This window comes from Herpailurus yagouaroundi, unplaced genomic scaffold, assembly GCF_014898765.1.
Source record: "Herpailurus yagouaroundi ecotype Mexico unplaced genomic scaffold, PumYag 188, whole genome shotgun sequence".
In the NCBI taxonomy this organism is placed as follows: domain Eukaryota; kingdom Metazoa; phylum Chordata; class Mammalia; order Carnivora; family Felidae; genus Herpailurus; species Herpailurus yagouaroundi.
Genome location: NW_024412419.1, coordinates 22,481,669 through 22,504,653, shown reverse-complemented (window position 1 = coordinate 22,504,653; position 22,985 = coordinate 22,481,669). Strand labels below are relative to the sequence as shown.

The 22,985-nt window shown below is 39.5% G+C and overlaps 1 protein-coding gene across 1 annotated transcript in view; it reads right to left on the bottom strand.

Annotated features, from left to right (window-relative positions):
* The window catches only part of SLC4A1AP (solute carrier family 4 member 1 adaptor protein), a 28,965-nt gene that overhangs the window by 993 nt on the left and 4,987 nt on the right, over positions 1-22,985 (bottom strand). The window contains exons 4-13 of the mRNA XM_040496362.1: positions 22,561-22,621; positions 22,019-22,158; positions 15,542-15,702; positions 14,671-14,740; positions 14,117-14,303; positions 9,756-9,867; positions 7,544-7,784; positions 4,738-4,824; positions 3,188-3,255; positions 1,455-1,524 (exon numbers count right to left, since the gene is read on the bottom strand). Of these exons, the coding sequence (XP_040352296.1) occupies positions 1,455-1,524; positions 3,188-3,255; positions 4,738-4,824; positions 7,544-7,784; positions 9,756-9,867; positions 14,117-14,303; positions 14,671-14,740; positions 15,542-15,702; positions 22,019-22,158; positions 22,561-22,621 (1,197 nt within the window). The remainder of the gene's footprint in view (positions 1-1,454; positions 1,525-3,187; positions 3,256-4,737; positions 4,825-7,543; positions 7,785-9,755; positions 9,868-14,116; positions 14,304-14,670; positions 14,741-15,541; positions 15,703-22,018; positions 22,159-22,560; positions 22,622-22,985) is intronic.

Sequence of the window (22,985 nt, the reverse complement as noted above, 5' to 3'; positions counted from 1 at the left end):
AGAAAGAAAGAAAGAAAGAAAGAAAGAAAGAAAGAAAGAAAGAAAGAGAAACCTATAAATAGATACGGAAGGATATCCATAGAGTGATAAGTACAAAACAGAAAGGTACAGAATATGCTTCTATTTGTGTAAAAAAGGTGGTGAAATATCATGTATTTTATTGTTTACACAGGCATTTCACGTGACACATATAAGAAGCCACAGAGGGGTTCCTGGGTGGCTCTGTCTATCAAGCATCTGACTCTTGATTTCGGCTCAGGTCATGAGCTCACAGTGAGATTGAGCCCTGAGTCAGGCTCTGTGCTGACAGTGTGGAGCCTGCTTGGGATTCTCTTTCTCCCTACCCTCCCCTCAAAATAAGTAAATAAACATTTTTTTTTAAGTCATAAGAAAGTGATATTTTGTTGGCTTTAATGGAAAATACTGAGTAGCTGAGGTAGAACTAGAAGTTGTTGTTTTTTAACTTGAAAGAAATTTTAAAATACATGCAGAAGAGAAAAATACAATGAACCTCCATGTACTCATCACCCAGCTAAAACAATTATCAATATGTGGCAAATCCTGCTTTGTCTACTACTCCCTCATCCTCTGCTTCTACTGGATTATCTTTTTTTTTTTTTTTAATGTTTATTTATTTTTGAGAGAGAGAAAGAGAGGGAGGGAGGGAGGGGCAGAGAGAGGCAGAGACACAGAATCCAAAGCAGGCTCCAGGCTCTGAGCTGCCAGCACAGAGCTCAACATGGAGCTCAAACTCATGAACAAGATCATGACCTGAGCCAAAGTCAGACACTTAACCAACTGAGCCACCCAGGCATTATCTTAAGGCAAATCTCAATTATCATTCCACCTGTGAACATTCTGTACACAGTCCTAGAAGAACTTTTCCTAAAAAACATAATTCACACTTTGAAATAATTAATAATTTCCTAATAGTATCAAACATCTGGCTAGTATGCAAAATTATCCAACTGGTATGTAACTTTTTTAATAGTTGTTTGTTCCAGGGGCGCCTGGGTGGCTCAGTCGGTTAAGCGTCTGACTTCGGCTCAGGTCATGACCTCATGGCTCGTGAGTTTGAGTCCCTGCATCAGGCTCTGTGCTGACAGCTCAGAGCCTGGAGCCTTCTTTGGATTCTGTGTCTCCCTCTCTCCCTGTCCCTCCCCTAGTTGTGCTCTATCTCTGTCTCTCAAAAATAAATAAACGTTAAAAATTAAAAAAAAAAATAGTGGTTTGTTCCAATAAGGATCCAAGCAGAATCCACAAATTATACTTGGTTGATATATCTCTTTAGATCTTTTACTCTACCTGTTCCCCTAGAAAGGAGAATTTTCCCACTTCATACTCTTATAAAAACTTCACATTTTGAACCTTAAACATACATTACCTACTCAGAAATATAAATAAGTCTTAAGGAGAATAAGTCTCAGAAGAGAAGAAAAGTAAATACAATCTACCTTCAGGTGGGACCCATACACAGTAGTCTGGGTCATCTTCTGGATATCTGGAGGAAAGTGTTGCTGGAAGCTGCAAAGAAAACATAAGTTATTTTACTGAAAATAATTTTAACTCTAAGAACTATTATCCCTATGCCTGTCAGCAAGCAAAAACTAAGAGCAGCTTGCATTAATTACCTTCGCATAAGTAACCAAAAAATGGCAGAACATCTCTGAACCTTGACTTTTTCCTGTAAAGCCTCAACAAGCTGATTTTCAGCCAGTGAGAGTGAGTGAGGTTTTTTAAAAGAGGCAGTTAACAGAGATATGAGTTCTAATGGTATGATCTCCATACAGGGAATTTTGGTATTTGTCTTTTGATCTAGGTGGAGAAAAGAGTTAACAGAGCAAGCCTGACTGCTATCCTTTGAAAAGCCTATTTGCAAGGTTGGCCCTCGCCTAGTTTCTGGGGACTTGGATTTCAGGAGGGTTCCTACTACCCTGATAAAAGTGGCTCACTATGCCTAAACTGTCTGTAAAAAACAATAGGGTTCATGCTGAACATCTACTTTCCTTCTTGGAGAATGAAACTGGAGTACATGCCAGGCAGGAGGTACCCATATGATCAGTCCCCAGTGGGCACTGAGTCTCTAATGGGCCTCGCTGGTTAGCAACATTTCACAAGATGTCACAACTCACTGCTAAGGGAATTAAGCACATCCTGTGTGACTCCACTGAAAAAGGACTCTTGGAAGCTTAGCCTGGTTTCCTCAGACTTTGCCCCATGTGCCTTTTCCCTCTGTTGACTGTGCTTGGTATCCTTTACTGTAGTAAATCACAGCTGTGAGTACAACTACATGCTGAGTCCTGTGAGGCCTCCTATGAATTATCTAGCCTGAGGGTGGTCTTACGGACCTCCTAACACAACTAGCAATCCCACTTTTGGAAACTTACTGTATCCATACAAAATTTTGTACACACAAGATTAGTCCTTATAGCACTGTTATAATAAAAGACTAGAAACAACCCAGTGTCAGGGCGCCTGGGTGGCTCATTCGGTTGAGTGTCTGACTTCGACTCAGGTGATGATCTCACAGTTTGTGGATTCGAGCCCCATGTCGGGCTCTGTGCTGACAGCTCAGAGCCTGGAGCCTGCTTTGGATTCTCTGTCTCCTTCTCTCTCTCTCTCTCTCTCTCTCTCTCTCTCTCTCTCTCCCTCTCTACCCTTTCTCTGCTCGTGCTCTCTTTCTCAAAAATAAACATTTTTAAAAATTAAAAAGAAAACAAAAGAAACAACCCAGCATCAATCTATGGAGAAATGGTTAAGTATAGTACATCCATACAGTAGGAAGCCCTTGGTATACCAATACCTATTATGATTTCCACAATAGGTTAAAAAAAAAAAAGATGTACAATGCAGTACATTACATTCTATTTTTCGTGTAATAAAAGGTCAAATAAGAATATATTATTCAAATGTCTTTGTATGGCGTAAAAGGATATGAACAAAGATTCACAAATTAATAAAAGAGGTATATGCACAGTTATAGGGAACAGTGTGGATGGAGACAACAGAGAATTCAGAAAACAAAAATTCAAAAATAAGAGAGCCCAGACTTCTAGAAGAGGAGGTATTACGCAGTTGGGAACTCTGCTAAGGTGATCCCTAAAAATTCACTCTTCTGAATGTGGTCCATGACAAGGGGATTCATTTTTACTCCTAGAGACGTGAAGATTATGACTAAGGTACTTACTTTGCCTGGACCGGGAGCTTTCTTTTTCTTCAATTCATTTCTGTTTTTCTCATATTCATTCTTTGATACTAATTTGAGAAAAAGAAAAAAAAAGAGGCAATAGCTATTTCAGAATAAGTAAAATAGAAAAGAAAAATTCCTCCTTAGAGAACATTAAAAAAATTGAAGAAAACATGTAACAATCAAATTCTTAAAAATTCCCTCTACTGTCAAGATTCTATTAAAGAGAGAATTTTCCCTCTGCTAATAACCCTAGCTTTCAAATCCAAACGCTGTTCTAGAGCTTGAATATAATCGCACTATTTGAAAAAGGAAAGGAAAATGGGCTGATTTTACTATTCTACAGTTCAACCATTACAGTTAAAAGCAGTAGAGGGGTGCCTAGGTGGCTCAGTCAGTGACCAACTTTTGATTTCGGCTCAAGTCATGATCTCCCGGTTTGTGGGTTTGAGCCCATATCTGTACTGTTAGTGCAGAGCCTGCTTGAAATTCTCTCTCTGTCCCTTCCCCACTCTCTCAAAAATAAATAAATAAACACTTTAAAAAAAAAAAAAAAAGCAGGGGCGCCTGGATGGCTCAGCTGGTTAAGTGTCTGACTCTTGGTTTCGGCTCAGGTCATGATCTCACAGTTTGTGGGTTTGAGCCCCACATCAGGCTCTGTGCTGGGTGGCTGGTGTCAAGCCTGCTTGGTATCCTCTCTGTTCTCCCTCTCTCTGCCCCTCCCCTGCTCATGCGCTCTCTCTCTCTTTCTCTCTCTCTCAAAAATAAATAAACATTATGGGGCGCCTGGGTGGCGCAGTCGGTGAAGCGTCCGACTTCAGCCAGGTCACAATCTCGCGGTCCGGGAGTTCGAGCCCCGCGTCAGGCTCTGGGCTGATGGCTCAGAGCCTGGAGCCTGTTTCCGATTCTGTGTCTCCCTCTCTCTCTGCCCCTCCCCCGTTCATGCTCTGTCTCTCTCTGTCCCAAAAATAAATAAACGTTGAAAAAATAAAATAAATAAAATAAATAAATAAATAAACATTAAAATAAATGTTTATTTATTTTTTTAATGTTTATTAAACATGAAAAACAACAAACGGTAAGATGATGACCTGAGCTGAAGTCAACGCTCAAACGACTGAGCCACCCAGGCACCCCAATAAACATTAAAAAAAAAAAAAAAAAAGGCAGTAGAAAACCAGTCCTTTTTATTAAAAGGCCAACTTTTCAACCAATTTCTTTTAATAGTTTTGGAATCATTCCCATGATAGGCACAGACTCATCTCTGGGAGATGGAAAATTGTGGAGGGCTATGCATGGCCATGGGAAGAGTGAAGGCATCAGGTATTCTGCAGGTCAGGAAAATGGAACCCAAGAGGCAGAAAAGGAATAAAGAAAGGCAAATGGGATGGCAGCAAACATAACCTCTCATATGTTCCAGCAGCGTCTCCCCCCAGCATGCTCTGTGAAAGGCCACGCTCTGTGCTGCTTCAGTTCGACTCCAACCCCTCCTCTGACACCAGCTGGTTGCTTATGTGCAGAGCAGCTAAGGAGGCGGCTACGCTACTTGCCTGAGGGTTCCTCACATGATGCAGCTGTTTCACTAATCTCTTGATAATCTTTATTCTGTTGCACTTGGCTGAGTTGAGACGTGTTTTCTATAAAATGCAGAACCAGAGTGTACTGTTATTATTTAATTCATAGGAGGGAACCAAGAAAACAAAGGCAAAAGCAAGAAAAGCTAAGTAAATACAGAATCATCCAGCCTTACCATCATTAGCTTCAATAACCTTAATTAGATTTTCAAAAAAAAGTACCTCCATATGTCTAACAGAGAAACCAATTTTCCACTTTAAAAACTGGCCAACTCTGAGCTAAAACTTTTCAGCAGTACTTACCAAAACCCTTAAAAATGTACATATTCCTTGGCCTAGAAATTCTACTTCCAGGAACAGATTCAAAGAAAATAATCTGAGATGAATACCAAGATTTATTACATACAGTATGTTTATAATAGCAAAAGTTAACAAATAATGTACAGGTCTAACAATATGGAGTTGATTAAATCAATCGTGGCACATGCATATGATGGCCCACTATGCTTATTGAAGTCACATTTCAAAAGAACATTTTAAGACATGGGAATGCAAGCTGGTGCAGCCACTCTGGAAAACAGTATGGAGGTTCCTCAAAAAATTAAAAATAGAACTACCTTATGACCCAGCAATTGCACTACTAGGTATTTATCCAAGGGATACTGGTGTGCTGTTTCGAAGGGACACATGCACCCCAATGTTTATAGCAGCACTATCAACAATAGCCAAAGTATGGAAAGAGCCCAAATGTCCATTGACAGATGAATGGATAAAGAAGATGTGGTATATATATACAATAGAGTATTACTCGGCAATCAAAAAGAATGAAATCTTGCCATTTGCAGCTACATGGATGGAACTGGAGGGTATTGTGCTAAGTGAAATTAGTCAGAGAAAGACAAATAGCATATGATTTCACTCATATGAGGACTTTAAGAGACAAAACAGATAAACATAAGGGAAGGGAAGCAAAAATAATATAAAAACAGGGAGAGGGACAAAACATAAGAGACTCTTACATATGAAGAACAAACAGAGGGTTACTGGAGGGATTATGGGAGGGGGATGGGCTAAATGGGTCAGGGGCATTAAGGAATCTACTCCTGAAGGGGCGCCTGGGTGGCTCAGTTAGTTGAGCGTCCGACTTCAGCTCAGGTCATGATCTCGCAGCTCGTGAGTTTGCACCCCACGTTGGGCTCTGTGCTGACAGCTCAGAGCCTGGAGCCTGCTTCTGATTCTGTGTCTCCCTCTCTGCCCCAACCCACTCGCATTCTGTCTCTGTCTCTGTCTCTCTCAAAAATAAACAAACATTAAAAAAATAAAAACTAAAAAAAAAAACAAAAGGACTTTACTCCTGAAATCATTGTTGCACTATATGCTAACTAATTTGGATGTAAATTTAAAAAAAAATTTTGTTTAATAATAAAATTAAAAACAAAAAAATTAATTAAAATAATTAATTAAAAAAATAAAAGAACATGTCAAAACAGAGAAAAAAACAGATTATAAAATAGCATGTACAACATAATCCTAATAGTGAAAAAAAAAGAGGCCTAGAGTAATCCCTAATCAGCTGCAAATTTACTAATTAATGTATCTTTACCAAATTTTAAAATCTTCTATTTTTATACACACACATATTTCCTTTGCTCCTTTAAAGAAAAAATACAATACTTATTGCTCCCCTTCCTGCTGGCCTGCTTATATGCCACCCTCACAATATATGGATCAGAGACTAGACTCATTAAAAAAGCATGTATTACGCACCTTGTTTGAAAAGGCTAAGCATTTTGCCAATAACTAAACAAAAGGAGAATGCAAAAACAAAAGATCTCTCACAGATGAAAAAACAGTAACTTTTCTTTTCTCAAACAACTGAGGATGATTCAAGAGAATGTCTACATACCAGGCCTGTTGTTTTATGTAGATAAGCCTGGTTTGTTTTGGAAGTAGACATGCAAACTTTCCCACACATATTTAATGTCAGTTTTTGTTTTGTTTTTCGTCAAGCTCTCTATTTTCTGTGAAGTCTTAATATTGCCAGACAGTTTGGCCACCCTGCAGGAAAGTAACTCCTGCAGTGGACAAGGAGAGAAAGATACTAAAATGATAAACAATTATCTCTAGGGGTGAGACCGCAGTAGATCTCTCTTTTCTTCTTTGGACTTTGATGTATGATCAGAAGTTTCTAAAATGAATTTATCTTCCTCTTATAATCAGAAGAAAACATATTCAAAAGCCAATCAATTCCCTCTTTTTCATCAAGCCTTTGCTGAGGTAGGTCTCTGCTAGGTGTTCTGCTAGGTACCACGGACAAAAAGATGAATAAGGCATTATGCTTCCTGAGCAGTATGCACAGTGGGTACAATTATGCTTAGCCTCTGTTTTAGGGATAGGGAAAAAAATGAGCAAGAGGAGGTTTATCCTTAAACCACCTAGTCAGGCCTCATCATGAACCTAGTCCACTGCCCTCCAATCACACAGTGGCAGCTGCTCAGGGTCATTTCATAGCAACTGTGGTTTCAGATTCCACAGCTTCCAAAGTTTCACAACTCTGGAATACACTGGAAATGCCTGCCCTTATTTTGCAATGAGGATAAATAATGACTGACAGTCAAAGAAAGACCAAGAAAATATGTTTCCACAGAGTCAGCTGTGTTATATATCATAAAGTGCCACAAAGTCAAAATGCACAAGCAAGAACTGGCTTTGCTTTTTAGACCTCTGCACAATGAATGCAAATGCCCCACTGAACAGCATAGGAAGGAGAAGAAAGATTTACCATGGTTTTTTGTTTCTTTAGAACATGTGAGATCAGTGGGAGGCCTCGCTTCCTGCACTGCTTCTTCCGGCTCTATCTCCGCCTGTAACCTACTGCTCTCAGCCTCCATTTTTTTCTTTTCATCCTCCTCCTTTTCCTTCTCCACATCTTCTTCTTCTTCTTCCTCCTCCTCTTCTACTTCAGGCTCATCCTTCATTCTCATTAGAGCTGGAGGGAGCTCTGGACGTTTGGGGGGTAACTTCTATAAAGGAAACAAAACCATGAATGAAGAGTTCCACATAATGAGAAAGAGACAACTCTCCTCAAGGAGGTTAAGCTAAATGTGGAGAATGTCTAACCCCTCCAGGTTGATGAACCCTGCAGAAGTCTGCTGGAAGGAGGACCTGCACATGAGCTTTTATCCATCTGTGGACCCTTAACACATATCTTTATTAGTTTCTAGGGTCCAAAGAATATTAAGTACAAAACACTTGGAACAGCTTGTAGGGAATGCAAACATTTATTCCAGGCGAGTACCTGCTGCAGGAATTCTGTCCTGTTACCCCTCAGGGGGTTAAAGGATCCTCATCACAAAATCTAAGAAACAGATTATTTGCCTAGATTTTTCACTTTAGATTTAACCCAATTTAAGGAAATAAGACATGTAAATCGGTAAAACAGATCCTGAAGAAAAGACATTCCTTGAAGAATAAAGTCAAACATTCTGATCAAGACCTCTCAATAAAAGTAATTATTAGAAACAGTTGATTGCAGCTTAAGAAATAGAAAGTACCAAAGTGTACGTTGGGCATATCATTTTTTAAATAAAGGATTTAATTCAGTAATCCTTTCAAGAGAGCTTTTTATTTTATTTATTTTTTAAATTTTATTTTAAGTAGGCTCCATGCCCAACATGGGCCTTGAACTTATGACCCTGAGATTAAGAGTTGTATGCTCTACTGACTGAGCCATCCAGGCACCCCTAAAGAGAGTTTTTAAGTAGAGTTTTTCTGCTAACTAAAACACAAGTACTTCCAGTCCCCCCATCCTCACAGAAAAACCTCCATCTCAGGTCAACCACATGGCTGGGACTTCAGGCTTCTTCCCCCAGATGGCAGTTTAGCCTAATTGAAGGTGCTGGGGGCTGAATTCTGTCCCCACAAAATTCATACGTTGAAGTCCCAATCCTTAGTACCTCAGAAGTAAGCATATTTAGAGATAAAATCTTTAAAGAGGTAAGTTAAAACAAAGCAGTTAGAGTAGGACCCTAATCCAATATGGCTGGTTTTTTGGGTTTTTTTTTTTTGTTTTGTTTTTTGTTTTGAGAGGGTGAGAGAGAGAAAGAGAGCGAGCGAGCATGCAAGGAACGAAAGAACAGGGGAGGGGCAGAGAGAGAGGGAGGGAGAGACTCCCAAGCAGGCTCCGCACTGTCAGCCCCACCTGGGGCTCGATCTCACGAACCTTGATAGTGACCTGAGCCAAAATCTAGATTCAGACGCTTAACCGAATCACCCAGGCATCCCACTATGACTGGTACTCTTATAAGAGGAGGAGGAGAGGGGAGACACCACAGGTGCAAGTGCACAGACAGGTGACCACGTGAAGATGCAGGAAGAGGGCAGCCATCCCCAAGCCTAGGAAAGAGACCTCAGGGGAAACCAACCCTGCTGGCATGCTGATCTTGGAACTGTGAGAAAATAAATTTCTGTCCTCTAAGCCGCTCAGTCCGTGGTATTTGGTTAGGGCAGCCCTTGCATACTAATACACAAGATTCAGCTCTTTGGGGTGATGAAAACCTTCTAAAAGCTGGACCTGTAAACAGGGATGTATATAAAACAAAAACATTCACCAGTGAAGTGTTAGAGGATAACAGAGAGATCACAAAACTCAAAAAAGAGAGGACCTGGATTTGATTGCCAGTCTAGTCACTTAATGATGATGATGATGATGTGTCCCGTAATTAACTTCTCTGACCCTGTTTCCTCACCTGCGAGAGGTAATAATTCCCACAAGTCAGCAAGTGTTGAAGGGATTAAATGAAGTAAGGAACACCACATGGCAGAGCCGGGTGCAGTGACTATATAACTAACAAATGTTGAGTCCCACCAGGAAAAGAGACACTTCTGAAATGCAACATCCATCACAAATTAATACACTGATGTTCAATGTACAAATCAGTTATATGCAAATTGACTTGAGAGCTAAAAGTTTAACACCGTGACCCACAACTTACCCCTACTGTTCCCGTTTTTAATTTGAATTTGCTTCCTCCTTTCATGGCACCAAAGAGAGGCAACGTAAGCTTTTTAGCTTTGTTTTCCACATCTGTAGTCTGACTTTCAGTCCTAAGAAGAAAGAGTAATTGTACATGTCTATTCCAGTGAGGCCAAAATTTTATCTAAAAACACTCTGAACTCTGACAAAGAAACTTCTGGGAAACAAAAATTTCCCCAAAATGAATATCTAAGCATATACCAACAGGAAAAGGCCAACAGAGTCTGAATGGACAATGATACTGCTGACTGTCACAGACACAGGACTATTAAGGGTGAGATGAGGTTCTTAACTTCAGTAAGTCCCAACATGCTACATGACTTCACCTTCATAAAATGATGCTAACAGTACGAAGGTCACTGGCAAATGGGGCAAGATCCCATTCCCACTAAGTGGCAGGAGACGGGTCCACAAAGTAAAGCCCTACTTTCCACCAACCTCGCAAGAGGACCCACAGTGTCTTGCCTAGAGTCCACACTTATCATAACCATAGACAAAGGCTCTGATCACAGAAGTTAAAAAAACAAAAACAAAAAACCTCTGTGAAGGGGCTACGCTGTGTGGTGAGTAATGACAAGGACATAATGAGAGACCTTACAACTGGTGAGTTTGTCAGCATCTCACTGGCTGGAGAGAGTTATAACAGCTAAGCCCACTAGGGTAAAGCTAAGGAAGAGCAAAAAGAAGAGATTATAGAAATTGGGAAACAGCAGGGGCAAAAAAAAGGACACAGCAAAAACAAAAAGGATGTAGTTGAGTTGACAAGACATTCAGAGAGTAGGCAGAGGTGACGATGACAAGATAGCATGAGGAGACATAGGGAAGGGCAGGCCTGCATTCTGGAATACAGGGACAGCACTGGCACTCAAGACACACAGTGAGCCATATGAGAAAATGACCTTGCTGCTCTATACCGAAGCCCCATTTGTCACTACTACCTTCTTCTACCTAAGTCTTACCCCCTCAGTGGTGCTCTTGGGCCTAGCCTCACCACCTTGCTCTCTACCATGGACAGACCCATTGCCTTGCTAAGGCCACCAGAAAAATCCTGCCTGTTTGTCTATAAAGACTTTTCATCATCTAGGGGCGCCTGGGTGGCGCAGTCGGTTAAGCGTCCAACTTCAGCCAGGTTACGATCTCGCGGTCCGTGAGTTCGAGCCCCGCGTCGGGCTCTGGGCTGATGGCTCGGAGCCTGGAGCCTGCTTCCGATTCTGTGTCTCCCTCTCTCTCTGCCCCTCCCCCGTTCATGCTCTGTCTCTCTCTGTCCCAAAAATAAATAAAAAACGTTGAAAAAAAAAAAAAAAGACTTTTCATCAAATACTATCCTTCACAGCCCCTCCCTACAGGTCTCGGGAAGGTTCTAGCATAGAAGACAAAAGCAAGAGCAACCCAGATATTCTTCAGCTCCATTAAGTAGCTTGGCTTGTCTGGAAGATGGGCAAAGTCACCCCTAGGAGACAAAATGGCAGAAGACGGGATCCCAATCAAGAGCTGCTTGGGCAGGGGCAGAAGGGGTGTTAGGTAGAAAGGTTGGAAGGTCAACCAAAGTGAGAAGAGGAGGGAGAAGGTACACACATCTGTACATGTGCTGCTGAAGTGAGCACAAGGTACACACATCTGAAGTCCAGGATATAAAGTAGGAGAGGGAGGAGAAACTAAGCAGACACACAGACAGCAGGAAGGGAGGCTGTGGAGGAGACTGGCATACCTTCTCTGGAAGGGATGACTTAGCAAGGGAAAGGATTTCAGAGCTGGAATTAAAATTCACTGTTAATTTGTTTACCCTCAGCTATACCTCCAGACTTTTTACCCTTTCTCTACAAACACAATGTTACAAATAACTGCTAGGTATAACAGAAACAGGACAATGATCACAATGATGATACAGACACTTTGTCAAGTGCTGTTCGAGTCATCTTTGCAACATCACCAGTACTTCTAATTGACAGACGAGGAAGGCAAAGGTCAAAGAAGTTGCATAATTTGCCTCAAAATGCCCAAAAAGTAATTGATAGAGTTGAGAATGAAAGCCAGGGAGTCTAACTTGAGTGCTAAACCCCCTCCTCACTATCAGTAAATCAAGTGCCACCAGGGTCAAACAAACCTTTGTGGACTGACCTATCAATCACTGCGTTAAATAACCAAACTACACATAAATCTTTTAACAAAACTGCTAGTAATTTAGGGACAAATTTTCTGTACAATCAAGGGCTCCAGATACATAAATACATTTTATCTTTACATCTCGACATAAAAATTGTCCCCCAGTACCTAGATGTTTATCTATACAATGCCCCCAGCATCAAGTCACAGGTTTTGTACACAGGGGTAAGGCGCCGCATACTGACAATCTAAAGCAGTGCCGTCCAACAGAATTTTCTGCAATTATGGAAACGCTCTGCATCTGCACTGTCCAATACAGTAGCCACTATCCACATGTGGCTACTGAGGAGTTAAAATGTGGCTAGTTGTCTGAAGAACTGAATTTGCAATGTCATTTCATTTTAATATCACATAAGACTAATGGGTGCTATATAGGAAGGACATCACAGATCAAAAGAAAATGAGAAACTTTCTAGAATTAATTACCTTCTTAAGTGTGTGTACCCATCTGGGCAATGCCACTTTTTGAGATGCCCACCTGGATTGTCCTGGATTGTGCTCACTTAAAGTGGCTTATTTCTACAACAACCTACTCAACATTTTCAAAATTTGTTGAGACCACATAGAACAAAATTTGAAAATATTGTCAAGTTGAAAGACTGGACCTTATTCTCTCTCTCTCTCTCTCTCTCTCACACACACACACACACACACACACACACATTCATACACTCATGAATACTAGTCAAGTCTGGGAAAAATTATTCCCAAAATTTTGTTCACAGGGGCGCCTGGGTGGCTCAGTCAGTTAAGCGGCCAACTTCGGCTCAGGTCATGATCTCGCGGTCCGTGAGTTTGAGCCCCGCGTCGGGCTCTGTGCTGACCGCTCAGAGCCCGGAGCCTGTTTCAGATTCTGTGTCTCCCTCTCTCTCTGACCCTCCCCGGTTCATATTCTGTCTCTCTCTGTCTCAAAAATAAATAAACGTTAAAAAAAAATTTTTTTTTTTAATTAAAAAAAATTAAAAAAAAAAAATTTTGTTCACAAATTACTAAAAAATCTTCTCGATTTCTACAAATGGATTTTCTTCCAAAAATTTCCCCAAAATCAACTTTAGGGGATTATGCCTTCCCCCATTTTAAAGGAAGAAATTCCACTTTAAAAGTATTTAAATACATTAAAATTGTCAACTGGTTCTTAGGAATGACAAATCAGGTGTTAAAATGACAATCTGTGGTTTTAAAATCATAGATAAAAAAATGGTATTACGTTGTTGTACTTGTCTTTCTCTTTCTCTTATGAGCAAGACTGAGCATCATTTTATATAGTTATATAGCTATTTGTATTTCTTTTTCAGTGGCCTGTCAGTTGATATCCTTTTCCCATTTTTCTCTTTGGTAGATGGTTGTCTACTTATTGGAAGGTCTTTATAGATTAGGGAAATTAGCCTTTTGTGCATGTTGCTCTTTAAAATTTACTCTGGGGGCACCTGGGTGGCTCAGCCAGTTGAGCATCTGACTTCAGCTCAGGTCATGATCTCACGGCTCATGAGTTCAAGTCCTGCGTCAGGCTCTGTGCTGACAGCACGGAGCCTGGAGCCTGCTTCAGAATCTATCTCCCTCTCTCTCTGCCCCTCCCCTTCTCATGCTCTGACTTTCTCTCTCTCTTTCTCAAAAATAAACATTTAAAAAAAAATCTTTTTAATAAAAAAATAAAAAATAAAGAAGTTTACTCTGCATTAAAAATTAAGAAAAAAATCAGAGCTTTCTGATGAAAAAGGAATCAATATAGTTTTCTCTAAAAATCCTACAGCAGTCTATATTTCACAAATGAAATGGCTTTTTACTCTATGAAATCACTGCTTCTGTGCTTTAAAGGGTTCCCTACAGTCTATTTTTATTCTGTAATGATTATCTAAGAAAATAAAGATATAATGGGACTCCTGGGTAGCTTAGTCGGTAAGCATCCAACTTTGGTTCAGGTCATGATCTCACAGCTTGTGAGTTCAAGCCATGAGTCGGGCTCTACGCTTACAGTAGAGAGCCTTGCTTGAGATTCTCTCTCCCTTGTTCTCTGCCCCCACCCCCCACTCATACCTTCTCTCTCTCTCAAAATAAATAAACTTAAAAACAATTTAAAAAAAAGAAAGATATAATTCAAAATGTTATCTGTGCAAACATGCTTATTTAAAATTTCAAGTATAACTAAGACTTACTTACTTTTTTAGTTCTGGAATCTCTGCTGGTTTTACAATTTTTATCAACCCTTTAAGTCTCTGTAGTTCTTTCCTCAGTTCAAAAGTTCTCAGGTGAAGTTTCTTCCGGGACACACCATCCAATGCACTCCCTGATTTCATTTCTGACATGAACGCATCCAAGGAGTCCTGAGATGGTGACTCTGATAAAGCTGTCCAAGAAAAAGATAATACATGTTTAGAAAAATTGCCTCAAATATTTTAAAACTCAGCCAAAGTTTCTGTAGAAAAGTCAGTAACTTAAAGTTGGACAGAGGACATTACTGGTATTAGGAATAAGAAAACAGGTTATAGCTTGGAGACCTTGGGACATCACTTTGCCTTAATGCACTTCATTCCCCTCATCTATTACATAGAAAGTTTAAACCAAATAATTTATAATGTTCCTTATAGTTCTAAGATGTTCTGTTGTTCCTTAGAAAGGCTCCATATTCTGTACATCTTACATACTAGCTTGGAAGAGTGCAATACTTATGGGAGATGCCTTATACATATTTGTTTCATGGGTCATTAACTTACCTTTGCTTGACGCTTTCAGTTTCTCAGAAATTTCAGAGAGTTCCCTTTCAGCATCATTTAACTTTGCAACCTGTAATGCCCAGATTAACAGGGTTAACAAATGTTTTTCTTCTTTCAAAATACGGTAGCTTTCCTGTCTTCCTCATTTTATTTCCACTATTGTTATAAGTTTAAGAGGATTCAATCAGAAGTGTAATTAAATGTGCTCTTTATGGAGTTAACATTTTCATGTGTTTATATGATTCAAGCTGAGTTAATTTCTGAATTCAGAATTTAACAGAATGAAAGTACAGAACATAGACTTGACTTTACTCAGAAGAAAGAACTCAAGTCATTTCTTTTCACTGATGAATCAAAGAACAAAGCAAAACAAAACAAAACAAAAAAACAACAGATGTTGGGTAATGTTTTAAGCTCTGAATACTACTAATTATAGTGAAAAGACACGCTATCTTATAATGATTTCATGAAGGATATACTACTTAAGACTATTACCAAACTACATTCCTCAAAATTCCTTTCACAATTCTTGACTGCCAGAAGTCTAAAGTTGATTTCACCTCAGAATGTCCAAATTTGGAACTTTTTCCTTTCTTTTTACGAGATTAACATCATACCCAAAGAATGCTTATGAATGGATCAAGATCCACTGTGAGGCAGGCAGAGTCTCTAGCAGCAAGCCAAACTTTTCTCCAACTTGTGTAAGACTAGTTGTTTGTTACTATCAAATTTACAGATCAAGAAAGTTATACGTGAGTACCAGATTTCAACACCACGGCTTTAAAAATTGTAATTATAAAACAAATTTAAATAATATATTATCTTATTAAAAAATTAAACTACCACAGCTACTTCTATAAATAAAACTTGCCAATGATTCAAACGTCTCTGGCTTCTCATCAATCTTCCCAGCCTTCTTCATACGGTTCAGACGCTTCTTTTCAACCAGGCCGGTCCGATCAAGAAATGTGTCATCATCACTATCATAAAAGTCTTCATCCTCCCAGTTCTTGGCTTTCCTTTTCCGAGATACTAGAAGGAGATAAAAAAAAGTGGTAATGAAATAAGTTAAAAAGAAAAAGAATCTTTCAATTATTGAAAGATTCAACAAGCTGTCAACCTACATATAAAAACAAAGGGTTAGGGTGCCTGTGTGGCTTAGTCGGTAAAGCATCCAATTCTTGATTTCAGCGCAGGTCATGATCTCCCATGCTGGCCGTGCAGAGCCTGCTTGGGATTCTCTCTCTCCCCCTCTCTCTCTTCCCCTCCCCTGCTTGCACTCTGGTTCCCTCTCATAAATAAATAAGTAAATGAACAAACTTAAAAACAGCAACAAAGCGTTAAACCTGGAAGACATTATGCTAAGTGAAATAAGCCAGACACACAATTCCACTTACAAGAGTTAACTAGAATAGTCAAATTCAGAGAAACAGAAGGTAGAATGGTAATCATCAGGGACTAGTGGAAGGAAGAATGAGAAATTAGTGTTTAATGGGTACAAAGTTTCAATATGGGAAGATGAGAAAGTAATGAGATGGACATAGCAATGGTTGCACAACAATGTGAATGTATTTAATACACTTAATACTCACAATGGTGAATTTTATGATATGTATGTTTTACCACATTAAGAAAAATTAAACAAAGGGCTAATTTATTTAATGAACAAAAGGCTCTCAAAAATCAATGAGTAAAAAAGGAAAAAGATAAATGAGGAAAAGTTCAATAATCTAAAAGAAAATTTGGGAAAGAATAATCAAAGCAGTTCACAGAGAAAGAAATACAATGGCCAAAACATTTTATAAGATGTTAATAATGCCCAATTTGGCAAGGGTACGGGGAAATGGACTCTCAAACATCTGATGGGAATTTACATTGATACACAATCTTCTTTTTTTTTTTTTATGTTTATTCATTTTTGAAAGACATAGAGAGACAGAGCACAAGCAGGGGTGAGGTGGAGAGAGAGGGGGACACAGAATCTGAAGCAGGCTCCAGGCTCTGAGCTGTCAGCACAGAGCCCAATGCGGGGCTTGAACTCACTAACCTCAAGATCATGACCTGGGCCAACGTCAGATGCTCAACCGACTGAGCCACCCAGGTGCCCTGTTACACAATCTTTTTGATGGTCAACCTCACAATATCTGTCAAATGCAATTGATCTAACAATTCTACTTATAGGAAATTATCCTATGGGTATCAATGCCCTGTTATTTGTAACAGTGAAAATCTGGAAAGCCCATCAATAGGGAACTATGTTAGCTATTACTTTTTTGTCCACCCTATGCCATCTTACTCCTCTTGTTATGCTAAAAGTACCCCTTTTCTTCTAGAATACTCCTCCTCCATTCCATCTGGATTAGGGGCCATCATGTGACCAAAGCCAAATCGGTAAGAATCCTTCCCTCATATTTATATTTAGATACGTGCAAAAAAGGGCTCTCTTTCCAATGAGATTATGAAAGAGGGAAGATACAAATCTAAGCAGTGAGCAGCCAGCTCTTTTGCATGGGGTAAGAATCTGTCTGCAAAATAAAACCATATGCTCATGTGACAGACTCACACACATACACACACACACAGCTTTTATGGTGTCCTGTGACACTGAGACTTCTGGTTTGATAGGACCAGAACTTAAGGTCCTAGTTCATACAGTTCCTCCTTCAATCCTGTAAGCAATTCTTCTCAACCTGGAGAAGAGATGGACAATAGTGGAGATGGAGCCAATAACTTTTCTCCCTAAGCTAGTCTGAATTGGGTTTCTATTATTTACAACCAAAACAGTCCTTATTGAAAAAACTTCATGATTTCCAGGTTAAGATGGTACACTGAACATACATATGTAATTTCACTCTCTCCCCATATCCCACTAAAGCTGTGGTAAAGAGATCTGTTTTAAAAACATTAATCTACTGGGGCACCTGGCTGGCTTAGCTGGCACAGCATGGGACTCTTGATCCTGGGGTTGTGAGTTTGGGTCCCATGTTAGGTACAGAGCTTACTTAAAAACAATTAAACAAACAAACAAATAAATAAATAAACATTAATCTACAAAGACAGAACAGGAGAAGGAATAGCAATACCTAATTTTTGGAAATTCTAAAACAGACAGACAAGTGGAAAGTTAACTTAGCAGAACTAAAAAAGATGAATCCTAAAACAACAGTGGGGAAAGATGAGAACCAATCTGATGATACTGCAGAATCCTCAAAAGGATCTGGAACCGGGGATAGACAGTAGTGCTAAAATAAAAAGAACTGAGTAAAAGCTGGTTGAGAAAAAGATCCTCCTCCCTGACTACTTACCTCCTCATCCCCAGAAAAAAATCCAGAGGTTAATCCCTAGAAAGGGTAAGATAAAAAGTCTTTGCATTGTGGACTGCCCAGTTTATGTTCTATATTCTACATATTAAATATGTATTTATTTATTCTAAAAATAGTACTGTCCTGAAAATAGCTGAATTTTGAGAATCTGCTCAGCCATCTTCCAGCACTTAGCTCTAAGAATTTCAGGAAGGAAGAATTTCAGGAATTTCATGGAGGAAGTCAGAAGAGTACTCTCTGAGGAATCCCGCCAGCAGAAGAGGAAAAAACCTAACGATTCTTACGTGAGGAGTTCCCCGACAAAAGGCCCACATTAATCTATAGTGTTACTCAAAGGTAATAAGCCCCACCTATATATTCCAAGCTGTCAATCACCTTTTTTGTCCCCAAATAAGAATCTACACCCAAGGACTACACAAAAACTGGGAAACACCTCTAACATGCAGGACTGAGACTACACAAAAAAGAAAAGGCAGAGATTAGCAGCAAGATGAGATACTTAAAATCCAGGAAACAACAATAGCATATTATATTTTAAAAATGAATACCCAAAGGACAAAAATGAGTCTTGGAAATTAAAATCTTGATTGCAAAATGTAAAGATAAAGCTGCAGAAATCTCCCAGAAAGAATAAAAAGACATAGAGATAAAAAAAAGAGGGGCGCCTGGGTGGCTTGGTCGGTTGAGCGTCTGACTTCGGCTCAGGTCATGATCTCATGGCCTGTGAGTTCGAGCCCCGCGTCGGGCTCTGTGCTGACCGCTCAGAGCCTGCAGCCTGTTTCAGATTCTGTGTCTCCCTCTCTCTCTGCCCCTCCCCTGTTCATGCTCTGTCTCTCTCTGGCTCAAAAACAAATAAACGTTGAAAAAAAAAAAAGAAAGAAAAAAAGGGTAAGAAACTTAAATGGTCAGTCTAAGATGTTCAATATCAAAATAACAAAATTCAAGAGAGAAAGAGAAAACAGAAGGATGAAATGATTAGTGGCATAATTCCAGAAATGTTTCTAACTATCAAAGATTTCCAGATCAAAAGGACCCAACAAGTACCTAGAAAAATGGATGAAAATAGACCCACAGAAAGGTACATCATAGTTAAGTTTCAGAAGCTTGAGAACAAAGGGAAGCTCCTACAAACTCCTAGTGTGTGTGTAGGGGATGGGAAATGACATACACTAGATAAGGATTCTGAACCCGTTAGGACTGCAAGAGCAACACTGAATATAAGGTGGTAACGGTAATACCTTCAAAGCTGTGAAGGAAAATTATTTCCCATTTAGAATTCTATTCCTAGCCAAACAATTAACCAAGAGTAAAGCTAGAATAATTGTATTTTCAGAGTGGGGAATTTAATATAGTTTACTTGCTATACATCCTTTCTCAAGAATTCACTACATGTCCACCAAAATGAAAGAGTAGACCAGGAACAACAAAAGAAGTGAAATCCACTGGAGACTATCATCATCCATGACCTCTATTGTTGTACCAGCTTTTTAATCTGCAAAACTACAGAAAGATGTGCTCCACTAAAACAAGGGAATAAACCAAGAAACATGAGAATCTGGGAATCAAGAAACAGAAAATCCAACCCTGGAGAAAGACAAAGGAAATGTCAAGGATGACAGCAAAATGAGGTCCCAGATGACAGTGCTCCAGTAGGTTCAGAGAATAGTGAGCCCTGAAAGAACATTGCTCTTCAGGAGAAATGTTTCCAAAAAAAATCAGAACTGATCAATTCCTTGATGTGATTGACCATGTGGAAAAATATACTGAAAGGCTCTTGAAAGATGTGGAAAGAATGAACAGAGCTACAAAAAATCCACACACATGAAAAACAAACAATTATTAACTTTAGGAAAAACAAAAAGAAAAAACTCCTCAGTTTAACTAATATTTGCATAAACATAATCGTGTAAATATTAAATACTGATTTAACAGAGTCAGTACATAATGTTTAAAATAAGTGATTCAGTTGCACCTGGGTGGCTCAGTTGGTTAAGTGTCCAACTCTTGATTTTGGTTCAGGTCATGATCTCACGGTTAGTGGGTTTGAGTCCCACGTCCGGCTCCACGCTGACAGCAAGAAGCCTGCTTGGGATTCCCATTCTCTCTACTCCTCCCCTGCTTGCGCACTCTCTCAAAATAAATAAACTTATAAAAAGTTCAATCATAAAATAAAATAAAATATTCAAAATAAAACAGCATACTCTTCCTTTTGGGAAATACGGATATTTTTAAATGCCAGAAAAAATAATTAAAAGAGTTAAAAGCCTTCTAAGATTGAAGACTGGGGAGAGGCAGGGCAAGGAACAGGTATATTTTGTGTAAGCCTTTGGTAGTTTTTTGGGTTTTTTAAAATTTTTATTTATTTTGAGAAAGAGAGAGAAAGAACGTAAGTGTGGAAGGGCAGAGAGAGAAGGAGAGAGAATCTCAAGCAGGCTCCAGGCTATTAGTGCACAGCCTAGTATGGGGCTTGATCCCATGACCCTGGGATCATGACCTGAGCTGAAATCAAAAGTCGAATGATCAATTGATTGAACCACCCAGGTGCCCCAAGCCTTTGATAGTTTTAAATAATACATAAGTTACTTTGCGATAATACAAACTAATTTTAGAATAAACACAAATATAACATAAGCCTTTATTAATAAATGATATAGCCAGAAGGGCTTTTTATTTTTATTTATTTTTGAAGTTTATTTTTGAAAGAGAGAGAGAGAGAGGGAATGAACGCAAGGGAGCAGGGCAGAGAGAGATGGAGAATGAGAGAGAATCCCAAGCAGGCTCCATGCTGTCAGTGCAGAGCCCGACATGGGGCTTGATCCCATAAAGAACCATGAGACCACGACCTGAGCCGAAATCAAGAGTCAGATGCTTAACTGACTAAGCCACCCAGGTGTCCCTGACAGGCTTTTAAAAATGAGATAAATTTGGGGCGCCTGGGTGGCGCAGTCGGTTAAGCGTCCGACTTCAGCCAGGTCACGATCTCGCGGTCCGGGAGTTCGAGCCCCGCGTCAGGCTCTGAGCTGATGGCTCAGAGCCTGGAGCCTGTTTCCGATTCTGTGTCTCCCTCTCTCTCTGCCCCTCCCCCGTTCATGCTCTGTCTCTCTCTGTCCCAAAAATAAATAAACGTTGAAAAAAAAATTAAAAAAAAAAAGAGATAAATTTAATGCAATTATATAGACAATATCCATGATACATTCTTACATTAAAATTCTAAGTCATGAAAGAGTATAATATAAATAAATGCATTTGTGTATGAAGTTTGCTTTTTATTAAAGTATCTAGTTCCGAACACAAATCTATACTCATAAAAAATTTCTAAGAAAATATGGCTTCTAAGGGGCGCCTGGGTGGCTTAGCCGGTTGAGTGTCTGACTTTGGCTCCGGTCATGATCTCGCGGTTCTTGAGTTCAAGTCCCGCATCTGGCTCCGTGCTGATGCCTTGGAGCCTGGAGCCTGCTTCAGATTCTGTGTCTCCCTCTCTTTCTGCCCCTCCCCTGCTCATGCTCTGTCTCTGTCTCCAAAAAATAAAATGCATAAAAAAAAAAAAAATTTTTTTTTTTAAAAAAAAGAAAATATGCCTTCCTTTGGGTACTGAGATATGGAATATTTTCTTTTCAGCTCATAGAATTTCACGCAATTTTACATCTTCTCCCTAAAAAGTCATTTCATGGGGTGCCTGGGTGGCTCAGTCGGTTAAGCGGCCAACTTCGGCTCAGGTCATGATTTAGCGGTCCCTGAGTTCGAGCCCCGTGTCAGGCTCTGTGCAGACAGCTCAGAGCCTGGAGCCTGTTTCAGATTCTGTGTCTCCCTCTCTCTGACCCTCCCCCGTTCATGCTCTGTCTCTCTCTGTCTCAAAAATAAATAAACGTTAAAAAAAACAAAATTAAAAAAAAAAAGTCATTTCATTGCCTTTTGTGTTAAATTCTTCCTTCCTTTCTTCTTTCTTTCTCTTTTTCTCTCTCCCTTTTTCTCTCTCTGTCCCTTCCTTCCTTCCTTCCAAAAACAAAGTGTTCCCATATACTCACCTGCCTCCTGCCGCAGCAACCCCAAAGTATCAAGGATTCGACAAGCCTCCAGTGAACACTGGATCATTGCTTCTTTTTTCTTTCCCGAATGAATGGCCTCAGCTACCAGTTGTTTTCCAGTTGAATCATCCACAGGTAATCTGTATTGGTTTGGAGTGAATCATAGCATAGTACTAAGCTCCAATTCTCATGAAAAAAACTAATATGCGGTGAAAATAGTCATTTCTTTTGACATGGCTTTTTAATCTCTCCATTCATTTTGTTATATCTTGCCAAGGTTGGACCTTAAATCTTTTCCTAATGCCTCTGACCCATCCCACCCCACCTGCCAATGATATATGTTATTAAACTATCAAGGCCCATGGAAACCAATTTGGCAATAAATTTCATATATAAAAAAAAAAAAAAAAAAAAAAACAACTATCAAGGCCCAAATTCAGGAGTAGCCTAAAAATAAGACTAAAGTTATTCTTTGGGTCTACTGTCTATTACCTAAAATTGGCCACTTTTCACAAAAGGACATTAATGAGAACAGAACATACCTCACCCTACAGAGCCAAGTGCTGTGCCCCTGTTCATCAAATTCATATTCTAATTCTTCTCCTGTGGGAGGAAGAAAGACAAAACAATTTTAACAGTATATGAAAATTACTAGTTAAGACAAAGGGAAAAGAGAGGAAAGGTTGATAAAAGAATATCAAGTTCCAGGGCACCTGGGTGGCTCAGTCAGTTTAAGTGTCTGACTCTTGATGTCAGCTCAGGTCATGATCCCACGATTCATGAGACTGAGCCCCACATCAGGCTCTGAGCTGTCCCTGCTTGGGATTCTCTCTCTCAAAATAAATAAACATTTAAAAAAAATAGAATATCAAGTTCCCATACCTCATTTAACACTAAATTTCAAAGCATTTCACTTCTTATTTCCAGGAATTATTATCTGATAATAAAATAAGGGGGAACTTGAGGC